The following is a 25772-nucleotide window of genomic DNA, read 5'->3' as shown; positions in this document are numbered from 1 at the left end:
CCAGGGTTCCCCGAATATGTCGTGGCATACGCAAGCCGTACGCTTACCAGAGCCGAGACCAATTACTCAGTCACGGAAAAAGAGTGCCTGGCGATCATATGGGCCCTTACAAAGTTTCGACCTTATTTGTATGGTCGCCCATTTGATGTCGTCACCGACCATCATGCACTATGCTGGCTGTCGTCATTGAAGGATCCCTCAGGCCGTCTCGCCCGCTGGGCACTTCGCCTGCAGGACTACGACATCCGCGTGCTGTACCGCAACGGACGCCAGCATGCTGACGCCGACGCCCTGTCGCGCTCTCCCTTGCCTGACGACAATGCCCCCTGCTCAGTATCTCACATAGCTGTTGCTTCAATCAGCGTTCACACCATCGCTACCGAACAGCGCAAGGATAAATGGATCACCTCGCTGATCGACTTGCTCACTGATCCGACGGCAACACCATCCACTCGCGCGTTACGTCGTCAAGCCCACCATTTCGCCGTTCGTGACGACCTCCTGCACCGACGCAATTACAACGCCGACGGCCGCCAGTGGCTACTAGTGATACCCCGCAGTCTGCGTTCTGATATATGCGAGGCCTTCCACTCCGACCCGCAATGCGCGCACTCTGGGGTATCCAAAACTTACCACCGCATTCGACAACGATACTTCTGGCGTGGAATGTACCGCTACGTGCAGAAGTTCGTTCGCGCCTGCCTCGATTGCCAACGCCGAAAACCTGCAACGCACGTGTCGCCAGCAGGTCTACAACCATTACCTTGCCCTAACCGTCCGTTCGGGCGCGTGGGCATCGATTTGTATGGACCACTTCCTCTGAGTTCGGCTGGTAACCGCTGGGCCATCGTCGCTGTTGACCATCTAACGCGATACGCCGAAACCGCCGCCCTCCCAGCGGCTACAGCGCGCGATGTTGCCTCCTTCCTACTACACCGATTCATACTGCGTCACGGTCCACCCCAAGAGCTTCTCAGCGACCGAGGCCGTGTCTTCTTATCGGAAGTCGTGGAAGCCATTCTGAAAGAGTGCCATGCTGTTCACCGCAAAACTACTGCTTACCACCCGCAGACGAATGGCCTAACCGAACGCTTTAACCGCACGCTCGGCGACATGCTGTCAATGTACGTCGCCGCCGATCACACCAATTGGGATGCCATTCTGCCCTTCGTCACCTACGCCTATAACACCGCCGCTCAGAGCACTACTGGTTTTTCACCGTTCTTCTTACTGTACGGAAGGCACCCGTCGCACACCATCGACACGATACTTCCATACAAGCCGGATTCATCTGAGTGTGCGCCTATTTCTGACACAGCCAGGCTCGCTGAAGAGTGTCGCGAGCTTGCCAAGACATTTACGACGCAGGAACAAGAGCTGCAGAAGAGCATTCGCGATGGCACCACCACTTCTGAACCCACGTTCCTTCCTGGAGCGCTCGTATGGCTCTCGGTCCCTACCACTGCAAGTGGCCTTTCTTCAAAACTGCTGCCGAAATACGAAGGCCCATACCGGGTCGTCGAGCGCACATCCCCGGTCAACTACTTGATCGAACCCATCGAACCAGCTTCGGACATGCGCCGTCGAGGGCGCGACATTGTCAACGTGGAGCGCCTCAAGGCCTACTATGACCCACTCATAGTGACGAGCTGTTAGGTCGCCGGACGGCTCCCTTTTCGTACCCGGGGTAACTGTAGAGAAGCCTTGGGACATGGTAATGGGTTACCCTCTCCAGCGCCTTCTAGTGGGTCATCCTCTTTGGCTGCTTGAAGAAAGAACGCCGCTCGCGCAGGGAGTTCGTGCCTTGCCGTGACTGTCGCCATTACTCATTGTCGTTGAGTGCTGTCTATTAAACACCTTAACAATATATATATATATATATATATATATATATATATATATATATATATATATATATATATATAACATAACAACATAATATATATATTATATATATTACATAATATATATATTATGTCGAACATAATATATCAATGTGTTATCTACATGCATGTTCCCTGTAACGATGAGCCGAACTGTGTTGGCTTCGCGATCTACATTTCTTGTTCTTGCGGTACCATTCGCACAACCGAGAAGACTGACAGGTTTAAACAGTGGAGTGCCAAATAATGTCGATACCGGCGCTAAGTTCATGCTTATCGTGATGTATTGTTATCTATCTCTCTCTATCTCTCTTTGTTTCTTTTTATATCAACAGAAATGGGCAACGAAGAGCGACTAGAAGTTCCAGGTGAGGCATTCATGAGCGATCTGGTCGGTGCCCAAGCTCAGCGTCCACAAACCGCTTTTGTGCTGAAACAGAAGGACCTCTCAAAGGCGATGCATTGAATGTTGGATGCGCCTTAAGCAATCGCATACCCTGGAATACATCGTATCCACAGTAGGTCCGTTCGATTCGCCTGGTTCACGGCGGTGAACGAGAAGTTCAGAAATTCTGCAGCCAGCCGAGTTCAGTGGTGCACGCACAGTACGACACCAGAAACGAATGACGAGGTGCCGACATATGGTGCAGGCCTTATTTTTAACGCGATAACGTTAAAGAGCTCGTATCGCAGAAATTCCGCCGTCGGCGTCGGCGCCGTTGGTTGTGAGCGAAAAATCATCTTGTACGTGACCGAAAAATCGAAAAAGCTGCAAATAAAATAAGTAATAAAGATGTTGGGTCCGAGTGGCAATCGAACCCAGGCCGTCTGCGTGACAAGCAGGTGTTCTACTACACAGTCACGCCTCTGCTTGGAGCTGCACTGAAAGTAACTTCCATGCTTCCCAAAAATACGCGTCCTGTATACAGGTGTCACAGTACGAGATGTAATATCGCAGTAATATTGCGTGGTACAAGCGTACATTGCCATCGGGCGTCACACCATGTCAATATCATAACGACTTGGTGGTTTAAAGACAGCCACCCATTGCAAAAGGCACACACATTACTGTGCGTATTCCCTTAAGACCACGTAGTGGGGGCATCGCAACTTCGAAAATGTTTCTTGCGCATAACTGCTCCTGTTTTAAAGCATGCTACCCATTACATAAGGCACACACCTTAGTGCGCGCATTCTGTTAAACACTCGTATATAGTGTTCGAACTGCGCACTATAGGAACAGAATATCGCTATCGCGTTCAACTCTTAAAGGTGAAACTTAAGCGTCCCCCAATTTTCGTTCTCTTAATTTACGCCGTCCACCTAGCATTGATAGGTGGCAAACCGCACATTTTTTTTAGGCGCACATTTTATTAGGCGCAAACACCTTGGCAAAACACCCCAAGTCTACTACCGTGGGTATGGTGCCCACACCTGAATGTTGCATCGTCTGCTCAAGCCGGTACCGTCAGCATAGGGGGTGCTGGAAAATCGTGAATCAGCGTTGCGTTTGCGTCTTTTGAAACGAATGACGTGGTTCAGAGGTCGTCATTGCTGCACCGCTGAAACGAATGGCAAGGTGCAGCACCTCGTGAACTGGTTCAGCTGGTGGTGCAGGCAAATCGAACGAACATGGTATTTAAAGGGGTCACGAACCAATTTTCTATGTAATCGTCGAACGACCTCAGTATCTGAGTTGATTGCCTCTTGAATTAATTGCTGCGAAAATTCCTCGAATCCGTCAAGAATGAGCGGGGGTCACAGGGGTTTGTGGCGCGCTTTAATTAAGCGCTGCCTCTCTTCTCTCGTCATGACGATCGCGCTGGAAGCTGACAGAGATGGATGGCCCAGGAGAAAGAAATTACGTCAGCGCACTCCATGACCTTGAGCGCGCGTTATTAAACGCGATCGCTCTCTCCCGTTGAGAGATTGTGATCCCGTGCGCGAGTGCGGCTCACTGTGTATTTTTAGCAGACTATGGAGCGCGGCGCCGGCACCCTGTGGCAAAAACGCATCGGATCCAAGTGCTGCTCTGGATTTATGTCGGCTTTTGGTGCATGCTATCCGCTGTTCGGCGTCAAACAGCAGGCGCCGGCAGCTCCGAAAAGAGTGAGCCAAGCGTTGCGAGGTGGATCGACGTGTTTTTGTAAGTGCAGTAACTGCGTACACATCCTGGTCTTACCAGGCGCGTCGACAACACTGGCGTTCAAAGGGCAACTTATAGTCTGACGTAACGTCAGCCCTCACGTTACAGCACATATAGGTCAGTATTATCGCAGCGAAGTGCACTTTGCGGTGCGATGATGAGAACATCATACGTAACTTTCGTTAGTGTATTCCTCCGGGGTCGAGAAACACTTGAATATGCAAGGTTAATCATATAGGAATACAAATGTAGTGTTAATACACTGCTATAAAAGCAGAACCAACACTGGAACCACAGATGTTAACCTGACATGACGCCTGTATCATATGAGTACATATGTAGTGTTTATTGCTTTATTATGAAATTAGATAGCCAGCACCACAACCACAATTGACGTTGAACGGACATTATGCCTGCATAGGATGTTTGCCAAGGCAGTTTCTAGACGGCGTGGATCTGTGGTAGAATACCTGACTGCCACGCAGAACGCTTCGGTTCGATTACTGCTGGGAACCTAATTTTTATTCTTGGCATTAACTGGGGTAAACGCTGACAGTGTCGGCTTTTCTTAAGGCTGTTGCATTGAAATTACCATTGTCTGTTCTCGCCGTTCCTAGGTATATATATCCGTCACTCCCCACTGGCGCATACCCGTACGCCACGGCCCGTGGGGTATGCGCCACACGTGTCTGGGGGAAAGGGTTTGGCGATGTACGCGACAGGATTTTCACGTTATTCATGTCATGACCAAACAGTCATATTCGGTAAACCATCTCACCTTCCCATGCCAATTTTGGCACCAAGTTAAGGTGCGAGATCACGAGAGCACCTAGACGATCACGAGAGCACCTAGACGTAGACGGCTACATAGATAGATAGATAGATAGATAGATAGATAGATAGATAGATAGATAGATAGATAGATAGATAGATAGATAGATAGATAGATAGATAGATAGATAGATAGATAGATAGATAGATAGATAGATAGATAGATAGATAGATAGATAGATAGATAGATAGATAGATAGATAGATAGATAGAAACGCTGAAAGTGCCTAGGTTCGCTAAGAAATGCTTCGCATTTAAAATAACGATGGTCAGATTAGAAACTAAAATGAATAGACATGACCGGTAATTGAGGCCGATCTCATCACAAGGAACTTAATTCTATAGCACACAAGGATAAGAGAGGAGGGATGCTACAATCAATGCCTTGCAACACCGTATTTTTACGGAAAAATTGAAGCTCTTGGTTTCCTATATGTCTGTGTTTACCTCTGTATTTTTAACCCGGCAGAGAATGAAGGTAAGTAAATAAAAAACTCAACTGTTGTAATATTTAAATACGTTGGTGTTTGTGTCGCGCTGTCTTTTTTTCGTAATTTTTACATTCTGCAGACTCGACGGGACCTCTGCAAGAGCAGAATGCAATATAGAAAGCGACACACACACATACGTTTTTTTTTTTTTTTAAGTTTTGCACGAATTTTCGACTGCCTTCGTTTTTTGGGCGCTGTAAGGAATGTCATCGCTTGTTTTTGAGGCCGTAGATCAAATACTATCATGCCTTAACCGCCCTAAATAATTCTCAAAATTAGTATGCATACGAGGCAGCTTCAATTTAGCCTCCGTGGCGGTCCATGTGTCCTGACGTAACCGATATGACTGTATAGTCTCGTGGGCGCAAATCATCGCTACCTTTTAGCTTCGTTCCGCCAGGTTTACGCTACATTGGTGGACCTTGAATTGCGGACATTGAATGAATGAATGAATGAATGAATGAATGAATGAATGAATGAATGAATGAATGAATGAATGAATGAATGAATGAATGAATGAATGAAATTACTGATACTTCATTATTATGGTGTTCGTTTTTTGCCCCACAAGAATTACGATATGCTGCGAAAGTAATCAAATATTCTCACTCGCAGATCAGTACATCGCTCAGGAGGAAGCGGGTAGGTACTGCTTGCCACGCGATGAAATATTGTAATCTACGTTAAAGCCAAATCCTTACAGACTTCTTTTGTTTCGCGTTTGTGTCTGATCATCCCAGCGGCGGAGCCACGTCAACTTGCGTAAGTAAAAGAGAAGCTCTTCTTTCAGTAAGTTTGTTGTGCACTCTTGCCGAGTGCACAAGTTCTTTCGGTACATTTCGTGTGTTTCGCTGAGACGGAGGGCGGTAATCTCCAGCGGTGTGCAAAATCTACGAAAGAGGAACAAAATCCGGTGCGGTCCAGATTTACCAGCGAATCGGTACCAACGAGCGAAAGTGTGCGAACTTGGGACCAGTTGGTGCATACTGCTCACTAAAAGGTTTGGTAGCATCGCCAAACACGGAGTACAGAAATGAACCAAGTTCTGCTCGTTACCTTTTGTCTTGTTCCCTGTGTCTTGCGCCCTTGCCCGTTTTTTAAATCAGCAAGCACGTGTAAAGTTGAGAGAAAGAAAAATGGGCAGCATGACACACTCCGCAACATTTGCAACGCGAAGCCCTGCCGCCAGGGGCGTAGCCAAGGGGCTGGTTGGGGGGGGGGGGGGGTTCAACCCCTCCCCCCCCCGACAAAACGCCACACCTGCGCGCAAAGCGCAGCACAGTCACAGCGAAAGCTTGAAGAGCGGCATTTCTATAGCCCGTTATAAACTCTCTTGGGGCTACTAATAGAAGTACACTAGCAACGTACCCACTACGCCACAAATTATAATTTTTGTGAAATTGGGTAGCACCCACCACGACGTTATTCGTCATTCTGCGGAGAAGCGAGGTACCATCTGTAAGGCATTATGTGTACTTTGTTGATGCGACGGTTGATGACGCAGAAGAATTATGCCTGAGCCCTTTGTAATGGGTTGGAAGCTTTACACGACCCACAAGTTACGTAATCCGCATTGTGTGATGCCCAGTCGTTGTTTCACTCTCCCACCACGCTTTATAACATACAATAACGAAAGAGAGAGAGAGAAGGGGGAATTAACTTTATTGAGACCCTGAGGAAATGCATCATGGGAGCCTTATGGGCTTCCTTGGCAGCCAATAGAAGTGCACTTGCGAGGAACCCACTACGCTATAAATCATAATTTCTGTGAAGTAGGTAATCAGCTACTGTGCAATTTTTCGTCATTCTGCGGAAAGCCGTGGTGCTCGCTAAACACCTGTAAGGCATTATGTGCACTTTGTTGATGCTGTACGTGGCTGATGACGATGAAGAATTATGGCAGAGCCCTTTGTAATGGGTTGGAAGCATTCAACAACCCACTCGTTGCGCAATTCGCATTGTGTGACGCCTGTTTGTTGTTTTACTCTTCTACCACACTACATTGCACACGTTAACGTGGTTCCTTCCCGACATGAAGCCTGTAAGGGTCTTTTCGTAAAGCAGTGTCAAGCACCGGCACGGCTCTGAGGTACAATACTGGGCTCCGACGCAGAGGGCCCAGGTTCGAACCTCGTTCCATCCTGGATATTTTTTTCTTATTTCGCGCGATAGTGGTTACGGACACCGGCGGCGACGGCGGCGGACAACTACGGCGCCAAAAACGGCCCTTAATTGTTGTGATTTCATTACAACTTTCGCTGTAAAATATTTCTGGCTACGCCCCTGCCTGCCGCGCGCTTGGTAATGCGTTAAGTTATACAATGGGGGACCAGACTTCTTGCAGTGAACCTCAGTTTGAGAAACACGCAATAAATTACTTGACGGGCTCACTCAATTCCGATGTTCCCGTCCCTACACAGTAGCTTTGTGCACCTCAGGTGGTGATGCATAGCCTCTGAGATTGGCCCACCTTTGACCGATTGACGATGCCAAGTAATGACGTCAGCGTGTGCCGTCACGATGAGGGCACCATTTTAGCGATGTGTGACGTCATGATGTCTTCATTGCTCGCTTGGAGAAGGTCACGTGGGTTTTACGACGGAGCCTTGCGAGACCTTACGAGACGTTACGAGACCTCTGGGAGCCCTTACGGTCTCAGAAAGTCTTGCGCAAGTCTCGCACACGCGAACGTCAACAATAACGCCACTTGTGGCTTTCGACTTAAAGAGAAGCTGACTGAATATGAAGACACTCCTAAACGAAAGAAGTGCTGCCGAGCTTGGAAGTGCGGTGTGTGAGAAAGTGCAACTCCATTAAGTGCCGTACGCAGCTGTGTGTGGATCGACCTTGTTGAGCTAATACAGGAGTCTTGTGGACCGACATAATAGTAAGCTAGTGTTTAGAAACTTATTTCGGTATATCCGAACCATTGTTCCACATGCAGTGACCACAAGCGACCCAAATGGCCCATGTACGCCGCGCCATTCATCATTCTGTTGGCCTTCATTGTCACCCTGGTCGGACTGACAAACAGTGCGTACTTGCTTACCAAACCTTGTATTTGATGAGGGCGTAATCCTAAATATGTTATATTGCTGTGAAGTCGAAGTAATTAACGCAACAGTGTGGTGGGCAGTCAATTAAGTGGCTGCGTGTGTTACTGTGGACCGAAGTGCAAATCGACTCCCAACCACCCAGGGTGCATAACCGGTGACATTCACGATAGCAGTATTGTAATGCCAAACGTTTTATAAGTAGCGGGTTGCCTAGCATGGTTTCAGGTTCTGCAAAACGTTGTCATACGGAGACAGCCATTTAGGAGATCAGTATCATTATCTATCTCGCAGCTGACGTCAAATCTCCACCATAAATGACACATATATGGAGATATGGGAAGCGGCTTGTTCCAAACGGCAACGTTCGCTGATATTTCTACAGGCACCCCCCCCCCCTTTCCCCTTCCTGCATTGACTGCACTGCCTGTTCCACACATTGAACTTTTTAGCAAAAGTTCTCAATTTCTTGCAAAAATCGCGACATATTTTCCTTGACGGCCGCTAAATGGAAACTTGTCGTAGTGTTCCGTTTATTGAAACGGCGCAGTGTCGTTGGCATGTTTCTGTGGCGTAGGCAGGACACAGGTACGCTGGGCACATGCGTTGTCGCGTAGGCAAAGGGAATAGTACTACTTTTGTGCCGCCAAAAGTAACTGACACGAGTTTTGGCCGACAATATCAGAAAATCGCGGTGCCCTAATAACGTGATTAGGGGCAGCTGAACTTGCTGGTGCAACACTGACATGGAACTTCTTTGTTTCACCGAGTCACTGATTGTTAACGTGTTCACAATAACGCCATTGTTTGCTTACGGTTGCTGGAACTTCGAATTTTGACCACGAAATGGGTATTGTGGGTAGCGGTATATCACTGTAGGTGTTGGCGCATGTGTATATTAGTGTAAAACACTTTTAGTCTTTCTACACTTTCGCAGTGATCATGGTAAGCACAAGAAAAAGATACGTGTGCACGTTGGCAGGGCTGACCCTTTTACGGTTGTGCTATTATATCGCCACGCGTGCTTAGTTCTTTATTTTCAAGTTATCTGGTCGGGTTTCGCACAGGGCCGTACCCAGGAATTTTTTTCGGGGGGGGGGGGGGGGTGTATAACAGGTAATTTTGGCAACTGATTTTAGTGTCACCCGAAAAGTTAAAGCATGAAAAAATTTCGAGGGGAGGGGGGGTCAGAACCTTCTCAACTCCCCTCCGCCTCCCTATTTACGGCCCTGGTTTCACACACAAAAACTGTTGCCACCGGAGAAACTCCTCGATTGTTTTAGACTATTCTGATAAGATATTGCGCGACACGATTAGCCGAGTTTATTCTGGAGCTACCGCGAGCCCCAGCGACAGCGCTAGGATTTTCGATCATTCATGTGTAAAAGACGACGCTTTCCCCGGAGACGATGAGATCCCCGACGTCCGTGCTCGCCGGTTTTGCTTCGCTTTGAGTGTTGCTTCTTTTACTGGGCACAAGTACGCCTAATAAAGCGTTTCATCTTTACCGTCTGCGTTTTGCTTTCTTCAGCGTCACAACCACGTGACAACACCTGCTATTTGCGTTCACTGGATGACGAGAGCATGTCGGCCATGAAAGCTTTTATATTTGTACATGTTCACAGATAGTACAACAATTGAAAGAACATTAAACAGCAAGTGGCATAGAAGCGGCGAGAAAAGTTAAAAGTAATTTAGGTCAGTTGAATTTTCTCTTTTGAGGCAAGGTCAATCTATCTATCTATCTATCTATCTATCTATCTATCTATCTATCTCTATCTATCTATCTATCTATCTATCTATCTATCTATCTATCTATCTATCTATCTATCTATCTATCTGTCTGTCTGTCTGTCTGTCTGTCTATATCTATCTATCTATCTATCTATCTATCTATCTATCTATCTATCTATCTATCTATCTATCTATCTATCTATCTATCTATCTATCTATCTATCTATCTATCTATCTATCTGTCTGTCTGTCTGTCTGTCTGTCTGTCTGTCTGTCTATCTATCTATCTATCTATCTATCTATCTATCTATCTATCTATCTATCTATCTATCTATCTATCTATCTGTCTGTCTGTCTGTCTGTCTATATCTATCTATCTATCTATCTATCTATCTATCTATCTATCTATCTATCTATCTATCTATCTATCTATCTATCTATCTATCTATCTATCTGTCTGTGTCTGTCTGTCTATCTATCTATCTATCTATCTATCTATCTATCTATCTATCTATCTATCTATCTATCTATCTATCTATCTATCTGTCTGTCTGTCTGTCTGTCTATCTATCTATCTATCTATCTATCTATCTATCTATATTTTTTTTCTATCTCATCTATCTATCTAATCTATCTATCTATCTGTCTGTCTGTCTGTCTGTCTGTCTGTCTGTCTGTCTGTCTGTCTGTCTGTCTATATCATCTATCTATCTATATCTATACTAGTCTATCTATCTATCTATCTATCTATCTATTGTCTATGTCTATCTCTATATTATCTATCTATTCTACTATTATCTATCTATCTACTATCTATCTATCTCTCTATCTATCTCTAGTCTGATGTGTGTGTGTGTGTGTGCCTGTGCGCATGTGCTCTGCAGTCCACACAGTTGCTCCGCCTTGCAGCAATCCGTAAGACTGCGGCCGTCAGCACGACTGAAGAGGAAACTAGCGCCGCCGAGCCACGCTACTTTGCAAACAAACCCAAGGTGGTACAAGCACAGGACAAGAGTACCGCGGCTCTAGACGTGGAACCAGTGACTAGCGCCGACTCGGAGAGACCCATGGAGGACAGGACGACGCACACCCAGCCAGCGAGTACCAGTAAGTGTCTTTGAGGTTGGCTGGCTGTACAGCTGCGGAGGCGCAAGCTTAGCGAACTGTGACAAACGAAAGTGCTTCTAGCGAAGGATTGTAAACGAGTTTACAACTGATGCAGTTCACCACTGTTTGCCTGTATCAGCGTCTCTTCGCAAGGACAGCTGTTACGGGCTTGCTTTGCCACTGGTCGTTTTGATGTGCGCCGGTGTCGTCTCTGTAAAGCCGAAAAGATTAGCAAATATGTTCACAAATATGGATGAATACTAGTTGTACCGCGATGGTTTGAGTTTTCGCGACCAACTCTGTGACAGTGATCATTTCAGGTTCTACCTCTTAGGTGCTCTGTTAATTAGGTGCAGCGTGTAAAATAATGGTTGTAGTCTCATTAGACATGTCGTGGCAGTCCATGATTCTACCACTGAGACGCTGCCACTGCTATACTGCAGTGGAGAAAAGTTTAGATGTCTAGGATTCTTATTCTTAGGTGCCGTGCTGTACGGTAGTGGACGATGCTGTTCAAAGTTCGGTAGTCCAGGATTCAACCTCCTAGATGCTCTGCTTGTGCCATATACAGAGCACCGGAGAATATTGATGCAGGAGCGCGCCATCGCGCCAGCCGCTTCATTAATACGATAACATTTTGCCAACGACAGTTCTCGAAGTTATTTCCATCGATGTGGTGCCTTCATATACACAAGGAAAATATAGACGACCTTCGGGGCACAGTAAAAAGCTGAAATCCGCCGTGTATGTGCTTCCTTGTCAGCGCACCTTCTGCGCTGTAAACTAAAGGCTAAAGGGCTACTGAGTTCCGTAAAAATGCATGATCTAGATAGCAGGAGATGGCAGCAATCTTGACCCTTCCGTGGAAACTTGTTTCTTTTTTCCCTCCAGTGCGTCCTTCCCTGCGTGGTGCCCTCGTGTGCACGGTCGGCACGAAGCTTAACCGGAGCTTGGCCCTGCCCGCGGACGGCCTGTGCGACTTCACCTTCTTCGACTCGCTGCAGCGTGGCGGCGTGAACGAGCTGGCCGGACCGTTCGAGGAGAACTTCCGCCACTTTGCTGAGCACGCCGCCCGGCACACGACCACCGAGTACGGTGCCGGGTTCGACTACCAGTGAGTGGTCGGCGCGACTAGTCCGTCTGTTGTCACGTGGTCGTGACTGGTGAAGAAAACGGCTGTCGGGCTATTAAAGACGAACCCCTTTGTTTAGGCGTGCCCAGGAAACGAAAAGTCAAAGTACGTGCGAGCAATACACGCTGTACACTGATAGCGGCGACCAGGGCGTCGGCCGTCGGTAATCTGATCTGCGGTAAGGCGCGTAGGCATTTGTACTTGTGGCATCGAAGATTCCAGCCTTATTGTTGGTGGTCGTGTTAGTTCCAGAATAAAGTCTACTGTACGCGTTGCGCGCTCAAGTTTATAAGATTCTAAAGCAATTTGGAAGGTTCCCAGACATTCGGGCGCGGTTTGCTCAAGCCAGTAGTTACACATGTAACGGACCGGTTACATAAAAGTAGACAAATTAAGCGCGCGTGGCACTATGCGGACTCATTCGTGCTCTCTTGATAATATTTCCCGTAAAATGTACTAAGCACGGCATATATTTTGGCAAACATGTCCCACAAAGGTGGTGAACCCAATTTAAAGTAGATTGATGACATTGCTGATCTGCTTAATAAAACATATGTAAAACGGTAAAGTGGCAATAAGCTCAGCCGAAGGAAGAGCCGACGTGCAAGGACCATTGGTTATACATTGGTCCTACTTACTATCGAACGTTCCTGCAAATGCGAAGTGGGACATAAGCAATGTTAAGTTCCATGCGTTTTGGGCGTACGCGAAGCATTGACAAGGCTGACCTGTCAACGGGCAGACTGCTGCGTCATTTATTGCGCCTGCTTATAAAGCCACACCAAGAGCAAAGAGGGAAAGTAAAGGGAAAGGGCACGGCACGTGCCGAGTAGAAAAAATGACGTGCGTTGCAATATCAGATCACGATACACGCAAAACGAAGCTTAATAATACCTTGGGTTTAACGTCCCAAAACCAGGGTATGATTATGAGAGACTCCGTAGTGGAGGGCTCCGGAAATTTCGACCACCTGGGGTCTTTAACGTGCACCTAAATCTAAGTACACGGGCCTCAAACATTTTAGCCTCCATCGAAAACGCAGCCGCCGCGGCCGGGATTCGATCCCGCGACCTTCGGGTCAGCAGTCGAGTGCCGCAACCACTAGGCCACCGTGGCGGGGCGCAAAACGAAGCTTGTACCGGGGCGCTGATCTTTTCTCGAGCAGAATAGTACCGAATGAATGAAGTATTACCAGTGTTGTAGGCGTTACTGAAAAAAAGTAACTAAATACGTTACCCGTTACACTATAAAAAAAGGAACGCGTTACCGCCCTACGTTACCTACAAAAAAATGTAACGCGTTACCGTTACCGTTACCGAAAAAAAGTAACGGACGTTACCTCTGCCGTTACTCCGCAATCATAAATTATAATCGATGTGTCTTTGCTGCACGAACCCACAATAGCAATAATTTAAATCTGAAAATTGTTTCACATAAAACTTCTAACCCAAACAAGGAATATACCCAAATTTCTGATCTAATGAGTATTACTTGCACAAATGTATCGGACCTCAGCAATGGTATAGGGGCTTAAAGTTGCCTTTAGAGTTACGTGTGATGGCTTCTGCCTCTGACACATGGTGAAGCCGTTTTTGTCAATGTGACATTATACAGAATATGAGAGTCAATCATCAACGCTATTCGCAAAGAAAGCATCAATGAAATCTCAAGAAATTTACAATAATTCTGATGGTGTGCTTCTGCTAGCAAAATAAATGCGCGAATTTTGTAGTAATAAAGAAATGCTTAAACGGGCTAGTTACGTAAAAAAAATATCTGTGCATAAACATTTTTTGTTCACTTTAACCTGTATATTTGCCGCAAAAATTGCGAGCGTTTATATATGTGAGGGTGTTCAAGATCAGCCTCACTCGCTCAGGAGTTCAATAACCAGAAACTTCGCTGCAGTTGCAGATAGAAAAAGCAATATTTATTTTTTTAAACAAAGTTGATAGGCCTTATCAACTTTGTAGCTACTATAAAACGTCGCATATTTAGACATTTTTCAAAAACAGTTTCCTTAGCTTTACAAGTTTCAAGTGAGTGAGTACGAACTTTATACAAGTTTCAAACAATGTTACTTTACTCTTTGTTGCGCATACATTTCATACACAAAATATCTTCTTTGTAACGATAATATATGTGTTTTACAACGTCGTGAACTTTCGAGAACGACAGGTAATAAAATTGGTCCCTCCGGATTGAATGTGTTTGACATTTTTCCCTCGTAAATTATGCAGTTAATAAGGAAATTAAGTTCCTTTTCGGGCTACTGGCATGGGACATGCATAAAATATAAAATACTCAATTAAACTTAAGATGTTTGTTTTCGGATCCGTGTTGATCTCTCGTGGAATCACCCGTTTGCAATAACCACGATTAGTACACTAACTGCGGTAATGTCTGCCGTGTAGCTACCTGTAACCGTGGTTAGCCGTAACCGGTATTAAGGTAGTGAGTAAAAAAAAAGATTTTTTTTTGCGTTACAAGAAGAAGTTCTACGTTTCGCGTCCCGCTCGCACTCTTTTTCAGGGTATTCTTCCAGCCGGGGGTCACGCCAATTCTCCACAATAAGGCAGACTCTTGATCGGCAGCGCACCTGTAGACCGGTTGACGTTACCGGCTGTCGCCTGGATCGGCCAGAATTCCACAGAAAGCCGCTTAAATCGACGACGTGGGAGTTGTCGAATTCGATGCGGTGGTCGTTTACCATGCTATGCTCAGCGAGTGTACTCCTTTGTCACGCGAACTTGCGGGCATCGTTTTTATGTTGTCGCAGCCTTTCGGGGGAGTTCTTTGTTTCCCCCACGTACAAAATTTCACGACGAGCACGTGGTATGGAGTAAACCAGCCCCTGCGCTTTGTCTTCGGCCGGCCTGTCATTTGGGCACGAAAAGGCGCAGGTGCCAGCAATCCACCTGCTACATCCACTTCCACGAGAAGCATGTCCGTACAGTTTCTCATGGCGAATTATGCGGCTTTCATCAAGCTTTGTGTGGCGATGGTCAAAACCTCCACACAAGGAGTCGACGCGTCTTAAGAAATTGGTCCCAACAATTTCCACAAAAAAGAAAAGCGATTCCGCCCGCGCTTTCTTGGTCAATGCCTGGCAGGCCGACAGTAAAGTCCCTAGATTTTTCGCCGACAGCAGTCCGACGCTGCGACAAAAGAATTTGTCGGGGCGAGCTCTGAGAAGACTGCACCCCCAGGATGAAAAAGTAACGAGTAACGTGACACCACACGTTACCGAAAAATGTTAACGTAAGTACGTTACCCATTACAGTTTCTAAATTGTAACGAGTACGTTACTAAGTTACCGAAAAAAGTAACGCGTTACCGGTAACGCCGTTACTTGTAACGCGTTACCGCCAACACTGAGTATTACTGATTCGCAGTTATGGTCGGGGCGAAGCAACACAACTCCTGTCCTGTCTGAATTTTGCAGCTCTTCGTGTTTTTCATTGATGTTCTTCGTTTGTTGTTGTGCCAAAAAGTTAACTTTCGCGAGGGCTCCGAATTGTAAGCTAGCATGAAGTGCAGCGCGTACTTCCGTGGTTTGGGCTTGCTGGTAAATGAGTCCATTAGGTTACTCAAGTGTTTTCGCTATCGAAAGCCAGTCGTCCAGCAAGCTCAGGATTTCTTTTAAAATCAGGTGTGAAATTTTTGTCCAGACGGAAACAATTTGCATGAAATCTTCACTTTAGGAACTCCCGCGGTGACGGCAACAGGTATCAGATGACGATATCTATTAAGGCGAAAGCCTTATATGCCTCATCAAAAGCGAAAATTGACCGTCAGCGTTGGCGGCGTCCCGCGTCGGCGGCGTCAACACAAGTGATGAGAAAATCATCACGCGATGACGTCACATGACGAGGTCACATGATGCCGTCATCACATGACATCTTTGCTTGGTCAAAGGTGGGCCGATCACTGAGGCCGTGCAAAACCACGTTAGGTGCAGAAAGCTTTGGGAGGGGAACAGGACAAGATCAATGCATCGACTTAGAAGAAAAAGAAGAAGATTATGGCCTTCGCCTTCGAGTCGTCTCAGGCGAATACATAAGAGAGCCTGTGGTCTTGCTACGACTGTCTTTTCTGTCTCCTACATTTTAGCATGTCAGAAGGCGCTGCTCTTGGTTTTATGATCAACACGTAGGAAAAAAGAAACAGGATCGTTGTATAAGGTTCGGCAGACGAATCTCTCTCTCTCTCTCTCTCTCTCTCTATACATATATATAGCGTTAATTTGTATTTTTTTCAGTGCATCTGAGGAAATGGACGAGATTCTGTCTGACCCGGCGGCAAAGGGCCACCTCACGAGCCTCTGGGACCAAAGAATATTTCATTTCGGATACCTGAACACCCCGTATGCTGATTTTTCTCACGATAAGTTCACGCAGCTGATGGAAATCCTGAAGGTAAAGTTGAGTGAACCGTCTTAAGAAACAATATATACTTCGTGCTAGCCAACATTTATTGTGACTCAGTAAGATGGTCATTGAGTTATAAGCCCACAATGCCACAGAAGCGCTTCTTCTACCTCACTCGCATCGCACACTATATATACTGTGTGTGATGGTCATCAATATTATTAACACGAGAATTTCAGCACTGCGCAACCTAAGGTTGAACTAATTGTGGGAAATGTACCAGCGTAGTTTCTGGCGCGTTATTATGACATCTGGTCGTCCAGCCGGTATTAACGCAGTAACGTGACAAACGTTCAAACACAAAACTAAGCAGCGCATCAATTACGGATTACCAGACTCGTAGTACCGTGTATTACGAATATCGGAAATTCATTAGTGCATTATGAATGAAAATATGTAAGTCATAGAGTGAAAATCTGCAAGTGAATATCTTGAAGTGTCATGCGCTACGAAGCAATGCGATATACAAAATTGAGCAATACGCATCATAACTTACAGTTCTTCGCGTTTTAATGCTTTTAGCCTGCTTGAAGAGCACACAATTTTATCTATTAAAAGTGGTTTCAATACAAATTGACTATTATGTTTTATGAATTACTTAATTCCCTGATTTGCTTTGAATACACTGAATTCAGCTCCCCCAAAATACTAACATCGCTGGGTTTGCTTTTAATTATAATTATTTGTTACCACCGATTCGCGGTAACTACGGTAAAAAGAACATATAAATTCGCTACCATTCATTTTTGGAATAGTTTACCTGTACAACTTAAAACTGTGCCCACATTTTCACATTTCAAAACATCATGAAAGTCTTCTATTAACTTCTGATAGCTCGCCTTATAGTTTATGTATGTCATTTTTTATGTCATGTTCCCACGTTTCTTTTGATTTGTGTTTTCTTCTTTTATTTTATTCTTTCATTTTTTTCTTAACTTATTTGTTTTCATTTCCATTTTATTATGTATGTTTTTACAGTATCGCATTTCATTTTGCATTGCATTGCTTTATATATTGTATTTCGCTTTTTGCATTGTACTTTATCGTATTCCTATTATTTCATTTTGTATTTCGACTGCGTTTGCCCGTTGACCACCTTCTGATCTTCTTCCAACTTTAGAATTCACTATCGTTGCAATTTCTAACAGAGGGTCCCGTTTTCAGCATATATACTCTGGGACCCTCATCTGTATGCGAGTATTTTGTAACTGATGCATATGTAACCAATAAACTGGAACTGAAGTCTTGTAATAGTAAAACAGACTTCAGGGGTCGCTTGGCAAATCCCGTGCAGACCGTGTCCTCGCTCATGCGAGATAAGAGCACCGCGGAGCGCCCCTCTTTCACAATCTTGGTGGCTGCCATGCACAGTGACCTCTGGATCAAGCACGCCACGCACGTCTTCAGGTATGGAGAGACATTGCATTGATTCATATATACATTGTTGTGACAGGAGCTACAACGGTGAGAGTAGAGTGTCTTACACCAGCTGATTACAAAAGTTATAAAGTGAAGAAAAAGGGTACCATCGCTTCTGATAGGACAGTGAAGTAGTTACTTCGGACGTCTATACACAACGGGGACTATCGGGCGCGCACTAAATATGGCTTCGAGATGATTCCTTATAAAATACGTAACTTTTTTTGCATATGCATCTAACAATTCCTGGCTTGTCACCTGCGAGCCTTTCGCCTGCACATTACAAACATCCCATTCAGTATCTTTTAGCAAGATAAGACGGCTCAATTTGTTCTTGTGGCACTCTTTCCTCAGGTCATCTTCATTGACATGTCTTTTCGTTATTAATGTGGAGCTATAATGTGTGTGCTCAGTTTTAAATTGAATAATGTGTTTTATTACGTAATACATGCCTACATTGTTTATTACTTTTGCATACTCATATATGTTTATGTAACGCCACCGATTCGTCAGTTGGCTCTTTTAGGAGAGCAAGCCTTAATCAAGTGTATTATTTCTTTCTTCTAGAAAATGAACGGAAATAACGTTCAACTAGTACTAAAAATAGTCATGGTTTCGCTCAAAAGTGAATAAATAAATGCGACAGCAACAAATTGAAATGTTACACGAAGTAAGGCTTGTAGCTTTCAGCATCCGACCTGGCGTAACTCAGTCAAACGCTAGCGTAAGAAAAATTGGCCGCTGCGGCGGGCGAAGCGATCCGCGTGCTATAGCTTCAACACAAACAGCTGTGAGAACACATTTACGTACAAACGTATGAGACGTACTGCGCCCAGAAGATGAAAGTACGCAGTTCTTGCCGAAGCCACACTTTCCTCCGAGACCTTTCTCCCCCCCCCCCCCTCACCCGCGCATGGGCCTTTCGCACGACAGAGATGCCCATTATATTTCCACTCCGCTTGATCCGCGATCGTCGGCTGCCCTCTCGCACGATTTCACTCGCACATACAAGATACGACGCACGGGGCGATATTATCGCCATCGGACTTTATGAACCTGACGGCGACCGTCGACGCCGTCGGCAGGATCGCGCTACTTAATTGCTATCGTTCTAAAATCGACCATTCGCTTCAACCATAGAGTTTCCTACAATACTTACTAGAGGGAACTCTGGCGCTAGTGCCTATGGCAGCTGCAAGGTAGTATATTCTAGGCACTATATGCAAGGCATAGCGCTTCAGCCATCATGGGAATGATGGGTAGTACACGGATTTGTCTAAACTTCGTTCTTTCGGCTCCCTTTGGCTCCGCGTCACCTGCATCCGCTTTGTCGCAAAACGAAGTTCAGCAAAAGTCAGCAGTTCCACTTCACCACTTTAACTTTTTAGGCTCACCAATTCAAATCTGGTCACAAAGTTCACAACGGTCTATTCTTTTATCTGAAACACAGCAACAAACAAAGCCACAAGTGCGTTCGAAGCCGTAAGCACGAAGATTAGGCAAATCCGTGTAATACCCATGGATCATATGGTGGCTGAACGATCGCAGCGCCAGAGTCCCCTCTAGTTGATTTTAGGAAACTCTATGGCTTCATCTTCTTGCGTTACTTAAACGAGCCACGCAATGATTGCAGCCAAACAGCTGGCGTGCGTATCCCGTTAGGCCCTTTGAGTTCTGACCGTACGCACTTCGCAAGTTCGTAGTGTGCTCTGAGGGCGTACTGTCAAAGATTTTAGAACTCATTTATTAGAATAGGTTTTGCACTCATAGTTTGATCGGAGGATAGCTGACATTTGGAAGAGTACAGCTGCGCACCTATACACCGCTGTGCTGTCTCGCTGCCCAGGGACACGTTCCAGCCGGACGCGGTGGTCTTGGTGGGCCACTTGCCCAGTCGAAGGAGCGAGTCGGAGAGCTGCGAGATACTGCCACCCACGACGCTGGTGCACTTCGCCCGACGCGCTTCTCCCAGCTTGGTGAGGGCACTGTATGGGGGGCAACGGAAGTGCGGAACGAATTGTAGCGAACACACGAAAAATAAAGTCACAGTTTCGCCACAAGGCCGAAGCAGTGAAGCGATAACAACAAATTAGAATGTTATGCGAAGTAAGGCTAGCAGCTCACTATTTTATGATCCGATCTCGCGTAACCTTAGAAAACGCTGAGGTAAGGAAATACGGCCGCTCCAGGAAGCGAAGTGGTTTTCGTGCTGTCTGTCGCCTCAACGCAAAGTAAGCGGGGAGAGCAGAGAACGTACAAGGGTAGGAGCCGTCGACTGATGTCTGTCGAGATAGCGCGCGCGACCACGCCGTTTTGATCAAAGTTCTCAGTTGCTGTCCAAGTGATACTGGTCCCCCACTCCGGTACCCCTTCACGCTCTTTCGCCCGACAGCGCCTGCCGGCGCGTTTCATCTCTGCTTGAGCCGCGCCCGTCTGCAGCATCCGCAAGCTTTCGCTCGCACATAGAACGCGCGGGTCGATGTTATCGACTTGGACTTTATACGGAACATGACGGCGACTGCGGCGGCAAAAATGCTCCTCGAATGTCCATATAATTGCTATCGCAATCAAAATGTGCACTTTCGTAAAACGTTTCAAAGGAGTTCGCAACGATAGTTAGCATATTTCTTCAGGTTACCAGCTTGGCGCAACGATTTATGCACGTATAGTGCGCATGTGGAGCTGTCATGTGTAGCTATGAGAAAACGACAACGAGGGAAGAGTACTTATTTATTAGTTTCTTAACGAAAAGGACAACCTCAATTTATCTACGATCGGCCAGAGATATCGCAGTGCATTTCATTGCTGTTTCCGCCGGATATAACGTTCAAAGGTGCTTCAACTGGGGCTAGTTCGTATGGCATACTGAAGGGCAATGATGCGTTGCAGAGAGAAGAATGATTCTAAGAACACGAAGCGGACACGGACCTTGCTCACTATAACTTTTATGCAATCGCTTTTGCTCGCCATGACGTGTGCAATTGCACAAGGAAGTGCGAAGCAAAAATAAGAAAGTGTGATGTAACAGCTCCAAGTTCGCCCTTTCTTGCGTCATTGGATACGTCATCTTTCACTGTCTGTGTATATATACGAGTATTTGACAAGCGAAAGCGATTCAATAAAAGTTGTTAGTCCGCAAAGTCCTGCACGTTTCGTGTTCTTGTTGTCATTTATCTCTGTGCACCTCTATTAGGCTGGAGAGAGCATTGTTCAGAAGTAAGCAAACAGCGATTGTTTCCCGGAGGAAAGCGACCTTTTGCTTCTTGCGTCTCGTGTTTCACTTTGAAACACATGTTCCGCCTGATCTCTTGACAAAAACTTAGTTTGTGACTGCCTCCTGCGATGAGGTGCGGACCGAGCGTTCTCCCTTTTTGATCTTTCAGATTCACGCTGAGTGCTTGGACATGCCTGATTTCATTTCATTAGTTTGGGAGTCAATGCTGTCCTTGCTTACATTCAAGACAGTTTAATTTTTCCTAGGGTTCTCAGCTCGCTTTCTGTAACGAACTATAAGGAACTTGTAGTTGATACTAATACCTGACCAAATAAGACGTGACTTCCCAGGTAGAGAAGGCCTTTCACAGCCAGCTGCTTTGCGTAGTCCAATTGCATAACCGAGTTAAAGCGGGGCACATTTCGTGTGAATGAACAAAACGGATTGCATGGAATTATTCTGCATTTCCAGAGTAGTTAGCCGAATTCCGTGGGAATGTTAACCCTGCTGTCAATTTTTCACGACATGTGGAAATGGGTTTGCGAGAAGCTTACCCTACGAGGCGACCGGGTAAGGACGCGACGTCCTCCACTGCCGCAGCGAACAAAGACGCTACGGCTGGGTTCGGCGACTCTCCGACACGGCGCAGAAACAGATTGTCAACGAACACGGGTTTATTAACCCAAGATGCAGCACAGTGCGACAATCACGGGATTGCGGGCCGTCAGGCAAGACCGATCGAGTAAACTTGCCTGCGGCGCTACGGTTACCACACAAAGGGAGAACCACCGAAGCGCGCGAACGCGCGACTACCTCGTTGCAGGCGTGCGAGCATCTCTCCCGCGGCGAGTAAGTGCCAGATAAGGCTGTCATGGGCGGCCGATGAGGACAGGCGAAGCGCCGTGACGTGTGCTAGCGTGCCGTATGGTGAGCGTTGTCCGGACATGTCCGGGCGCGTGTCTCCGAGCCGGGAAGTCCGACGCATGGCTTATACCAGACAAAAAGGCCTGGCGGCACAGCCGTGGTCGCCAAATTGTCTTAACGGCGGTTCCCATCGCTCGAGCCATCACGTCAAAGATTTTGGCGGTGTCTGCTAGGGCCTACGTAATCGTTTATGGCTAAAGACTGTTTGCATTGTGGTTTCAGGGACCCAATGCTTTAACATAGCAGGTTTCAGAAAACTCCATTTAACCAATGTGGCCAAAATACGCAAGAAAATTTTGAAATTCATGACGTCACACCGACGTTAACGTGCCGAAGTTTCGGCGGAAAATTCAAACATGAGAGCTTTAGCTTCATTTCCTCAAAAATGATTTATCATCCTAAACATATTTCATGTTTAATCTTAGAGTCTGATTCAATGTGGCCAAAATAAGCAAGAAGCTCTTGAAATTTTGATTTTGAAACCTACGATCAAGAAATTAATGACAATAGAGTTCTCAAAGAATGATTTATCAGCTTATAAACATATTTCATGTCTAACTTTAGAGTCTGATTCAATGTGGCCAAAATACTCAAGAAGATTTTGAAATTCGTGACGTCACACTGACGTTAACGTGCCGAAGTTTCGGCGCGAAATTCAAAGTGAGCTTTAGCTTCATCTCCTCTTTTTATAATAAACCTGTTTTATAATAAACATGTTTAACCTTAGTCTCCCTTTCGCCTTTCGTCGTCTGTTTCATTACTGCACAGAGAGACGCGCACGAGACTGTTCGCAAGCTGGACTCGAGAGGCATCAGAGCTGCACTGTTCGTGTCCTTGGCCATGTTCGGACGTTGGTACAAGCCGCGCTACCAGAACCCCGAGTCGAGAACCCGAAGCGAATCGCGGCGTGCTTTCGATTTCCTGCAGAAATGCAGACACGACTCCGGCGACGTGCTAGGAAGCCACGTCCAGGTATGTGGGCGCCTACAATGCCGCTGTTCACGTTCGGCGCTATAATTGAGCAGACTGCATTGGATCGCGCAATTCCGAACGCTATATGGCTGTTGAGTTGAGAATCTTGAAGAGAACGCGATGCTGAAACGCACAGACGTAGGAGGAGGAGGAGAGGCTAAGGAGAGAAAAGACGTTATTTCTGCAACCCTAACTGGGAGCACGTCTCAGCGTCTGCAGGGCACTGGGGAGAGGGAAGTAGAGATGGGAAGAGCAGAGTGGCGTCTATGGCCGAGGACGCGGTGAGTGGCTTCTACAGCCGGCTGTCCAGTCCAGTGTCCCCAAGGAAGTGAAGAACCGCCTTGAAGACCTGGGTGTGGCAGAAGGCATAGTCGTACGCAGGGTTCCTTGTGAAGTTGGAGGATTGTGCCCATTTCCCCAGCCTTTGGCGCCCGTGAAAAAAATAAGTGAAGGCAAGTAAATGTGATTTCCACAAACCGTCGCATTTATTTGCAGTGAAATAGAGATACCAACATACCTATTTTTCTCCTGTTGCAACGCTTTGAAAGGGAGCGGAAGGCAATCATTCTTATTCCTAATGATATATCTACGAAGCCGTATAAACAGTCATCTTCGCGGAAAGCAACGGCTACGTACTACGTTTCCCGCTCGCTTTACAGGTGGTGGGGTCTCAGAAAAACAAAAGTGGCACCCTACAGGGTAAGGTAGGCGCGGAGAGTGCAACCCCTACTGAAGAAAGTACGGGCAGCTTGTGGGAATCGTGCCCATCACCGCCCGATAACAACACGTGCTGAGCAGTGGGGATGCGCGCGTCCTACACATCCCCTAGAAGGCTAGAAAAGCACCAGCCGACACGATGGGCGGGGAGTTGGCGACGAACTGGCGGAGTGTATGCGCGCGTGTGGTGGACGGCCGGCGTGGCGAGGGCTGAACTGAACCGTTGATGGCATGTGTGGTGGTCGCGAGGACTTTGAGTTGTTAGATTAACTTTCCGTCGTTTCTTTTACTAATAAATGTTTTTTGAGTAGTGAGGCAGCGCTGCATCCCGTCATTTGGCCAGACGACGAGAACCCCCACAAGCTATAGAAATGACGGGAAGATGCTGAAGTGAACGCGGTCAGGAGAAGTCCTGCAAAGTGTTCTGGTTTTTGAACAGCCGTTCGTTTGTCGTTGAAAAGAGGCAAGAAATGTTACTGACGTGAACGTTTTGAGGACCCTTCTGAATCATTTTAACTGAGATAGGCGAGATTTCCCGTTGCTGCTTGCTAAATAGTAATTATTATCAGACCAAGCTTTCATTGTCCTGTGGTTTATTAAAGGAAGCTATATTCTGGGGGGGTAACCCGCACGCTTTAGTCTCAGAACTATCAAAACGAATGCCCAAGTTCTGAGACTAAAGCGTGCGGCTTACCCCCCAGAACTTATCACTGCCGTTTGTGAGTCCCTCCTGCAAAATATTAAACGTTCGAAAGCAAACGACAAACCCAACAAAGCGGACGTGCTGGTCAAGGACATCTCATATATACACCAAGTGTCGAACAATTAATATTAAACGAATAGCAAGGAAACACAACGTCCAAGTTGTTTTTTTCCGCTCCTTGCAAGCCCTCAAAGTTGTGTGCTTTGACTAACAGTAAGAAGCGACGTGTTTGCGTCACGCAACACCGGAACAAGCTTACAGTGTGCGTTTTTAATGTCGTCTACAGCATTCCCCTGAGTTGTGGTCGCCGGTACATCGGTCAGACCGGCCGATGTTTTAACGAGAGAGCTATAGAGAGCACAATTTGAACGTGCGCAATCAAACTGGAGGATTTCTGGGTGAGCATTGCAGACGCTGTGGTTGTACCCCTGATTTTCAACGTACACAGTTCCTTAAGAAGCGCCAATTGAGCGCGAAATCATGGAGGCCTGTTTCATACATAACGCAGGTGACAACTGCGTTAGCAGGTCTTCAATCGTTTTGTCTGACGCTGAGATTGATTATCTCAAAGGTTTTATTTAAGCGTGGTTCTCACTTGCACATCTCGGTTTTGTTGTCGTGTAATCTTTCATCGTTTTATGCCTTTTACACGCGAAGCATCCGCCAGTTGTTATGTTACATTACTCTTTTTTCTTGCACGCATGCTCCATGTGAAATCCTCTGCTAGCTAAACGAATTGTTAAGATTGTTGTTTATCGCTGCTTGTTAGTTCTGGGAAAACGTGGCTTTCACAACGAGCGATTATGGCACATATAAATGCACTGGAAAAGGCAATAAAGTTCAGTTGTAAGACAGCGCCCGTGGCGTCTACTATGTATCTTTGTCCACGTGTTCCTTATAGCGCTGCCCCAAACAAGTTCCACGCCTATATATGGCTTCGACAACGCCGATTTCCTACTTGTTTCGGGAAAAATTATTTGAAAACTACAGTTCTTGCTTCCTTTGGCAAACGTTTT

At 46.3% G+C, this 25772-nt stretch overlaps 1 protein-coding gene across 1 annotated transcript in view; it reads left to right on the top strand.

Moving 5' to 3' along the window:
- Nucleotides 1-23381, top strand: part of LOC119406785 (uncharacterized) — a 37719-nt gene extending 14338 nt beyond the window's left edge. The window contains exons 2-7 of the mRNA XM_049420209.1: nt 11048-11245; nt 12137-12359; nt 16639-16795; nt 18102-18214; nt 20073-20202; nt 23133-23381. Coding sequence (XP_049276166.1) covers nt 11048-11245; nt 12137-12359; nt 16639-16795; nt 18102-18214; nt 20073-20202; nt 23133-23381 — 1070 coding nt within the window. The remainder of the gene's footprint in view (nt 1-11047; nt 11246-12136; nt 12360-16638; nt 16796-18101; nt 18215-20072; nt 20203-23132) is intronic.
- The last annotated feature ends 2391 nt before the right edge of the window (nt 23382-25772 follow it).

Source organism: Rhipicephalus sanguineus, chromosome 10, assembly GCF_013339695.2.
Source record: "Rhipicephalus sanguineus isolate Rsan-2018 chromosome 10, BIME_Rsan_1.4, whole genome shotgun sequence".
NCBI classification, from domain to species: domain Eukaryota; kingdom Metazoa; phylum Arthropoda; class Arachnida; order Ixodida; family Ixodidae; genus Rhipicephalus; species Rhipicephalus sanguineus.
Note: the sequence above shows the minus strand (reverse complement) of the source record. Positions and strands in the feature narration are given on the sequence as shown.